Genomic DNA, 8,737 nt, shown 5'->3' on the forward strand with positions numbered 1-8,737 from the left:
AATTTTTGTATGGGAGACTAACTCGAAATGTAAACTTCTTTAAACTACAACAATAAACAAACAAAAGAAGGCGGAATCTAGTTCCCCTCCCCTTGAATATGGGCAGCCTTAGTGACTTACTTCTAATGAATGGAATCTGGCTGAAGTGACGCCGTGTGATGTCCGAGGCTAGGTTTAAAATGATGAGTATAGCCCCCACCTGGCACTTCCTCTCAGGACACTTGCCCTGGGAACCCTGCCGCCATGCTGGGAGGAAGTCCAGGCCACCCGGAGAGGCCACCTGCAGGTGTTCAGGCTGACAGCCCTGGCTAAGGTCCCAGCCGACAGCCAGCTGACGGCCAGTAACAGTCACCACACCTGTGAGTGAGCCTTCAAGGACTCTAGCCCCCAGGCTCCAAGCTGCTCCGGGTAACCGAGCAGAGACAGCTGTCCTCGCTGAGCACTGCCCAAACTGCAGATTTGTGAGCAAAATCAATGTTAGGTCAAACCAACATTTTGGGGTGGTTTGGTCCAGAGCAATAGATTATTGGAATAGGTTCCAAGCCCTGGCAGCTAATTTCTGCCCATAGATGGGGTGGGGGGTGTTCCGAGCCTGAGGCCTCAGGACCACGTGTTTGAGAGCTCAGGATTCAGATTCCAACCAGGCCACTCAGCTGTAACACCTGTGTCTGCTGCACCTCCCAGTGGGAGCCTGGCTTCTCTTGCTGCCTTAGTTGGGCTCAGGGCCTTGTGAGGGTTAGAACAAGCCCTCCTACATTTGCATGTAATTTGTATGCAATTTGCCTACATCTACATGGACTATATTTAAGTGGTTTCCAGGCGGCTCCCTGGGGGAGTTACTAGCATTGTGGACTCTTGGAGGGGACAGAGGCACCAGAGGCCACCTGGTCTACTCTCCACCCGCTGCGGGATCTGCTTGAACAGGTGACAAACCGACCACCTCCTCAAGCAGCTCTTGGATGACTGGAGTTGTTTACAAATTTCTGTTTGCAAAACTCCATGTAAATATATAACCCATAGAAAAGTGGAGTGTGGTATCTATATTTGGGCTTAGTTCTTTTCTCTGGGAAAATCAAGGTAAGTCAATGCCCCCCACCTGCCGCAGAGACTCAGAACAGGCACGCTGTCCGCCTCAGTCATCACTGGCCTCGCCTGACCTCGCCCCGACCACCCCGCAGCCCCATCCAGAGTAACAGGCCAGGGGTTTTCAAATGTTCTTTTAGCAGCCGAACTTTGTTTTCAAATAAAATCTCAGAAAGAGCCCAACATATACGAGATGAAAGTAGAGGTGCTCTGGGTGAGGGTGAGCAGGGAGTCGGGAGCCCCACCAGAGAGGCTCCCAATGCCCTCTCCACAGCCGGGGAACCCAGTTTGCAAACACTCTCCTGGTTTGCTCTTCTCAAAATGTAGCTCTGGGTACAGAATCCGGCCCTCCAGACCTGCAGCTGCTCTGGGGTCTGAGCCCTGGCTTCCCATTTCAGCAGCAGAGGGGGGGTGGACATTCTAAGCATCTGCATCACTAAGCTTGAGGTCAGCTGAGACCTCCAGATCTTTGTCAGCATGACCGCCATTAAGCTAAGTCTGTCTTGCCCTATCCTAAGCCTTGGTAGCCCCCAGACACTCAACTTCCACGGATCCTGGACTGAGGAGTGGACAGTGGAGGTACAGAGAGGCCTGGGGTCCTAGCCATGTGACCTGGAAAGTCACTCAGTTAGAGCCTCAATTTCCTCCACTTTAAAATGGAGAGGAAAATAGTCCTTCCTTCTAGAGAATAAGGAGCCCTGATGATGCAGTAGTTAAGAGATTGGCTGCTAACCAAAAGGTCGGCAGTTTGAACCCACCAGCCAGTCTGTGGAAGAAAGATGTGGCAGTCTGTTTCCATAAAGATTACAGCCTTCAAAACCCTATGGGGGCCGTTCTGCTCTGTCCTATAGGGCCACTATGAGTAGGAATCGACTCGACGGCGACAGGTCCTAGAGAATGCACGCAAAGCCCACCGCACTGCCTGGCCCTTGGAGAGGGCTCAGGAGTCAAGGCGAACCATCACTGTTGAGCTGAGAGGACTGAACTGGGGATTTCCCTCTGTCCTCCAAGGTGGCGAGCGGTGGTCCAAAGGTAGACCCTGGAACCGGCTGCCTAGACTCAAACTCTGATCCTGCCACTGCCGGGGGCTGTGTGAGACTTCGGATGCTTACTCCGTTTCTCTTTCCTCGGTCTCGTCATCTGTGGGATGGAGATGATGATGATAGAGTACCTGCCTCATGGGGAGGTTGTGAGGACTGAACGAGACCACATGTGCAGGACACTCGGCTTGGGACCTGTAGGTGGTTATAGGGGCCTGCTGTTATTATTCCCCCTGCCCCCAGTCGAGGGTTGCTGGAATCTGGAGGAAGGATGGATTCAGCTGAGAGGGTCAAGACAGGGGCAGGCATTGGCAGCGTGCTCAGAGGTGGCTAGTTTGGGGCAACAATTTATACTCTGAGGAACACATTTCTTCTCATTTTTAGCTTTTTTCGTATTTTCTCTGTGACCGATTCCACCTTGATTTCTGTAGGCCCCGAGAGGCCACACTTGGTTAGCTGGCCTCCTGCCTGTTCTCTGGGGAGGGGCAGGTAGGGCTGCCCACCACTCCAGTTCCCCTAACCACAGCATCCCCGCCCCCCAGGACCTGACACAGCCACCACAAAAGGAGGTTCACTTTGGCAACGGACTTTTATTCAGTCAAAATGAGTGGAGTGTGACAAAACCCCGCCACCCTCTTCTGCCCCCAGACCCACCTTCCCGAGGGAGGGGGGCTCAGGATCCAGGGAGTTTGCAGAGAGAAGCCGCAGAGGGGGCACCGCCTTCAAGTCTGAGGTGCCCTCATCAACTGGGAGAAGTGGGGGGGACTGCCCTTCCCAGAGACCACAGGACACGACTCTAGTCTTTAAGGAAACACCACAAGTTCTACTTTCTTCAGCTAATTGACTAAGGTTGGGGGCAGGGTGTCCCTAGAGGGATGGGGGTCAGGGACTTTATTGTCTAATCTCATACTTTAGGAATACGCTTATCTTTTTTTCTTCTCAAAAAAAAAGTTTTCTTTCTGCTGTTAAAAAAATGTTTCTGAGTATAACCAAAAATAGGTATTTGTTTCCTTGGTTTTTCTTTTCTTTAACTAAGTGTTTAAAAGAACAACACAACAGAAAAAAGAAACAAAAAGTCACAAGAACATAACCCTTTTAAACACACCTCATATAAAAATAGCTTCCAGCCCCATCTGAAGACAGTGCTTATTCCACTGCCCAGAGGGCGGGTCAAGTGGGTGGTGCCCATGGGACGGATGGCCAGGGCACCTCTGCCAGGGGACACCCAACCCACCCATCCACCCACCACACACACACACACACACACACCCATCACGCACACAGTACATTCCAGGGACCAGCCTGCCCGCCAGCCAGGGGCTCTGCATCTGAGTAGGGCAGGAACAGGTTGCAGGGATGGGGACCATCGGCCTCCCCAAGGCCCGGGCGGGGAGAAGGTGCCGGGATGCAGAGTGAGGATGGGAGCTGAGAGGGTCAAGATGGGGCGGACAGACAGACAGAGCACAGGCAGCGTGCTAAGAGGTGGCTAGTTGAGGGCAACAATCGGTACTCTGAGGAACCCATTTCCTCTCATTTTTGGCTTTTTTCACATTTTCTCTTTGACCAATTCCGCCTTATTTCTGTGGGCCCTGAGAAGCCCAAGCTCTCTGGGAGAGGCGGGTGGGCTGTGGCAGGAGGAGGGCGGGGAGGGAGGGTCCAGTGACACAACACAGGCTTCGCAGTCAGCCTTGAGGTAGAAGTTTCACTTTCACACCTGGAAACGGGAAGTTTTCTTGTTTTTTGTCTTTTTCTTTTCAAACTGCTGGACAACAACGTGGGGAGGGAGCGGGGGTGCCCACAAAGGGGGCTTGAGGTAGGAGTGCATTTGGGGCTCTGTGGGGCGGGGGCTGCGGCTCCGGCCCCTCCCCGCAAGGACATTCATTCCGGCTGAGGTAGGTGCTGAGGGCCAAAAGAGCAAAGATCCACCCTGAGGAAACAAGGTCAGCGCCCAGTGACGGTGTCAGGGCCCAGCCACTGCAAGCCACGGTCCTGGAGTCTAGTTCATCTTCCTCTCTCTCTTTTTTCTTTTTCTTTTTTTGATTTTAAAGTTGTTTGTTGTTTTTTTTAAAGGAAAACATCAGTTACAAGTCATGTGGATACCAGGCAGGGGTGAGAGGGCATTAGCCCCAGGGGAGGGGCTTCTGCCAGGACCCGCCAGCTCCTTGGGGGTCCCTGCCGAGGCTGCCTTAGGCCTGCACAATCTGAGGGGCACTCGGGAGAGAAACGCTGGGAGCCCTCCAGGACCACCCAAAGCTCACGTGGCAGGAGAGATCATGCCTTTGACCTGAGAATGGGGGGCTGCCCCCTCAGAGCCTGCCAGATACTGACTACCGTCCCAAGCGAGCTGGCTGGGCAGCTGGCATCACGGAAGGCCTGGCAAGCTATCCTTCACCAAGGAGGCCGGGGCCTGCGTCCTGGGGTGGCAGGGCAGCCATGGGGCCTGTGCAGGGGGACTCGGCCTCCAGTGCTGTCTCCTCCAGAAGGCTGAGCCCCTGCAGAGGCAGTTTGGGGAGCTGGGTCTCGTCACATGCGGCAGGGCCCATGGGATCCTGTGGGGGTGGGGGGGAGTGGGGAAGGCCAGGTTACAGAGGCTTCAGCAGTGAGCCCCAGGGCCCACAAACCCCCCACCGGAGGGTCATACTCCAGATTGCAATCCCACACAGGGCTTAGGGTCTCTGAGTCCTTGCCTGACTTGGGGGTGCAGAGGCCCACCCGCCATATAGCTGGTGCCTGGAGAAGAGCTGGAGGTTGGCTGAGGCTTAGGACCAAATGAAGGGAGGACGGGGTGGAGGTGGAGGTTTGTGCCCAGTGTGGGCACTCACTCACCGTGGGCCTGGGCTCTGGCTGCCCTGCGGCCCCCGCTGAGAACAGCTGCTCCAGCTCCTTCACGTCCACGCGTTTCTCGTCTCGGCCCAGCTGGCCCCGCTCTCCCCATCCCACCCCATTCAGAGCCAGGATGCCAGGATCCCTCTGGCTCTGGGGGCCCTGAGGAGGGGAGAGCTGGTTTTCGACATCCTTACACAAGAGGAGCCTGAGGGGCGAGTCCGGAGTTAGAGGGAGACAGTGAGACCAAGAGGATGGAGAAAGAGGGTAGAAACCAAGACCCCCTCCCCTGTGCCTCCTCCTTCTCCGGCCTATTTCCCACCCCCACCCCGCCCAGCCCCTCTCGGGCCCAGGACCCACCTGCCCCTTTGGCCGAATAGGAGGAAGAGGACGCAGAAGATGATGCAGGTGACCCCGATGTGGATGCCAATGACGATGCCTGTGGTGGACGTCTGCTTGGGAGCCTCCTCCTTCCGGCAGTCACACGGCGGGCTCAGGGCTGAGGGTGGGTGGGCAGGGGCAGATTGGGGGCTGCTGCTGTCCTGGCCTGAAGCACCTCCAGACACCCACTTCCTTATCCCTCAGCAGCTCCCATCCCCAAGTCCACATACCCTTTGCTCTTGTCCATGTTACCCCAGCCCAATCTTTTTGGTTCTTTTTACCATTTACTGAGCATTACTTTGTGCCAGATGCAGTGCTTACGCACTCTACACAGGCCTTTCGTCCTCATCAAAGCTCTAATAAAAGAGTACTATTATCCCTATTTCGTAGAGGAGAAAACCAGGGCTCAGAGAGGTTAAATAACTCTCCTAAGGCCACACAGCTAAGAACGTTACACAGTAACCTTCAAACTCAGGTCGAAGCCTGTGCTCTCAGGACTGCATTGTTCCACTCACCTACCTTCCCTGGATGCCTGCTCCCTTCCCACCACAGCCCCTCGCCCACATTCCTGAGTGCCAGTCCGCAGCCCCACACCTGTCCCCGTGCCTCACCTGTCCTCTCAGATGCTCCCCTCAAAGACACGAAGCGGACTGTGGCGTTGCCTTCTCCGTGCTGGTTGTAGGCGAGCAGCTTGACCTCGTACACCACAGTGGGGTCTGGGGGCAGGCAGGCCCATGAGAGACAGTCACTGCCCCAACCAGGGGGCTCTGTCCTGGCAGGGAAACCAAGGTGGCCTCTGCACGCCACCCCTGGTCCCCACGCACTGCACCCCTGCACGCCGCCCCGGGTCCCCACGCACTGCACCCCTGCCCATTCCGCGAGCCCTGGGCTGTGGCCGCCTCACCGAGCTGGCTGAGGTTGTAGGAGGAGGCAGTCCCGGGCAGCAGGATGGGCCCTGTGAAGGAGGCCATGCTCGCTGGGCGGTAAAACAGCTTGAAGCCGCCCTCGTGCTGGGCCAGCCGGGGCCAGGGCTCCCAGAGCAGCTGCAGGGAAGAGCTGCCCAGGACCCTCACCGACAACGGGGGTGGGGCAGGGGCTGCGGGCAGAGAAGGAGTCCAAGATGCAAAGTCTCGGTAGAAACCTCTCTCTCCCTCCCTTCCACCTGTGATCTAGACCCCCAGGAGCTTGACAGCTCTCTGCCTCTGACCCAGGGCCTCTACTTGCTCAAACAGCATCTTTACATGACTAGAAAGAGACAGGCTTCCTCCAGGTAGACCCAGTCCCCTGTGCAGTGCACAGCCTGAACAAGTGTGCCTGGCAGCACCGCTCTGCTCCCACTCACCTTCCCCCAGCGTGCTGGCCAGGATGGGGGCGGAGGCTGAGCTGGCCCCCCTTGGCGTGTAGGCCTTGATGTAGAAGCTGTAGGCCGTGGACGGCTCCAGGTCACTCACCAGGTGCTGAGAAGTGCTCTTGCTGACCGCTTCCTGATATTCCAGCTCCGGCGGGTCTGGGGTGGTGGGGCAGGGAGTGTAAGGGGCCCGAGGGAGTCTGGCAGACACTGGTGAAGTGACGGCAGCCTCCGGGCAGGAGGAGGACAGGAAGGCGACGGGTCAGGGCGTGCAGGATGGAAAGGGAGGAGGAAGCGTGACTCGGGGGAAGGGGGGTGCAGAGCCAGCCTTGCCCTGCGGGCCCCCACCCACCAGCTGCCTTCCTGATGTGCAGGACATAGCCGATGATCTCCTTGGTGTTGACCAGGGGCTCGCTCCAGGACACGCGGACCTCTGTGGACGACACGGACACGGCCTGCACGTTGCGGGGGGGCCCGGGCAGCCCCTCGGCCCACAGCACCGTCAGCCTGGCGCTGGCCTGCGAGGAGCCGGCACTGTTCTCAGCCACGCACTGGTAGATGGCCTCGTCCTCAGGGCCGATTCCAGAAATGGTCAGCGTGCTGCAGGGGGAGGGAGAGCCTCAGATCCCCAGCTCCTCCCAGAGGCACCCCAGAGGTTGGCCACATCTCCCCATTTGAAAGATGGAGAAACTGAGCCACTCTAGAAGACACAGGACCTGTCTGAGGTCTCCCGCAAGTTAATGGCAGACCCGGGACTCAAACTCCAGGCTCCAAGCTCCCAGTGCAGTTCTTCCTGGGAGGAAGCTGCAACAGTCTGCTGAGGTCACTCACTCCAGGCCCCCTTCCCCCTCTGGTCCTAGTCCTCACGATGCACACTCGTACCTGTTGTTATTCTTGAGCCTGACGTGGCCTCCTGGCCCCAGCACCTGCCCGTTCTTCAACCACGTGACGTGAGGGGGCGGCTCACCCTGAGCCTGGCAGGTGAACATGGCTGTGGTCCCAGCTGGCCTCGAGATGGACTGGGGGTGCTGGACGAACTCTGCGGGGGCTGGGAGGGGGGTACAGAGAACCACGAGGGGTCGTGAGAGTCAGAGGGAGAGGGACAGAGATGGCTGTGAGTGGAAGGATGAGAAAGGGGACAAGGGACAGGGCGGGAGGGCCGTGAGTGGAAGGATGGAGAAAGGGGACACGGGGCAGGGTGGGAGGGCCTCGAGTGGAAGGATGGGAAAGGGGACAAGGGGCAGGGCGGGAGGGCCGTGAGTGGAAGGATGGAGAAAGGGGACAAGGGACAGGGCGGGAGGGCCGTGAGTGGAAGGATGGGAAAGGGGACAAGGGACAGGGCGGGAGGGCTGTGAGTGGAAGGATGGAGACGGGACAAGGTGCAGGGCGGGAGGGCCGCAGAGGATGAGATGGGCTCTCGGGACACTCGTACACACCCTGGAGAATCCTCCAGGTGGGACACACCCTCCATCCCGGCCCAGGCCTCACATCCCTCCTCAGGCAGACCCAAGAGAGGATTCCATTGTAATGACTATTTAAAAGACTGACATTTGTATCCGAAAGCAATCAAGCTGAGCTCCCTGTTCAGGAAATTGTTAAATAAATAAATGTGCTAATAGGTTTGGCTGCGCCTCGAAGGCTGTAATGACGGGGAGATGGATGAGCCCTCCATATGGGCCCCCCTCACCCTCACATTCAATTCCTCTCTCCACCAATCCTAGGCCCCAAGCCTCCATTAATACGGGAAAAATGAAATGCTCCATCACTTTCATTTGGACAGATTAACGGCACATGGAAGGCTAAACAAACGGGCATTTAAATTCCTAATCCTCCCATTTCCAGCCCCTTCCCCCGCTCTCGGAAAAACCTAGAAAACCGAAATCCAGGCCCAGTTCATTGGGGCAGTGGAGCCCCAGGGCAGGAGGGTGAGCGGGATGCCCTGGTCAGCAGCAGAGGCCCCCTGGCTCCGATGGTGGGAGGCGGGAAGCTGGGGTGTGTAAATGTGAAAATGCCAAACAGGCAGGTTTGAGTGTGGAAGTGCCACACGTGTGAATGAAAACAG

The 8,737-nt window shown here is 57.1% G+C and overlaps 1 protein-coding gene across 1 annotated transcript in view; it reads right to left on the reverse strand.

Moving 5' to 3' along the window:
* Positions 1-4,504: 4,504 nt before the first annotated feature.
* The window catches only part of IGDCC3 (immunoglobulin superfamily DCC subclass member 3), an 8,630-nt gene continuing 4,397 nt past the window's right edge, over positions 4,505-8,737 (reverse strand). Inside the window, exons 5-13 of the mRNA XM_012555097.1 lie at positions 7,558-7,732; positions 7,028-7,275; positions 6,670-6,834; positions 6,232-6,423; positions 5,939-6,043; positions 5,307-5,445; positions 5,136-5,154; positions 4,950-5,024; positions 4,505-4,672 (exon numbers count right to left, since the gene is read on the reverse strand). Of these exons, the coding sequence (XP_012410551.1) occupies positions 4,505-4,672; positions 4,950-5,024; positions 5,136-5,154; positions 5,307-5,445; positions 5,939-6,043; positions 6,232-6,423; positions 6,670-6,834; positions 7,028-7,275; positions 7,558-7,732 (1,286 nt within the window). The remainder of the gene's footprint in view (positions 4,673-4,949; positions 5,025-5,135; positions 5,155-5,306; positions 5,446-5,938; positions 6,044-6,231; positions 6,424-6,669; positions 6,835-7,027; positions 7,276-7,557; positions 7,733-8,737) is intronic.

This window comes from Trichechus manatus, unplaced genomic scaffold (genome assembly GCF_000243295.1).
Source record: "Trichechus manatus latirostris isolate Lorelei unplaced genomic scaffold, TriManLat1.0 scaffold00030, whole genome shotgun sequence".
Lineage (NCBI taxonomy): Eukaryota > Metazoa > Chordata > Mammalia > Sirenia > Trichechidae > Trichechus > Trichechus manatus.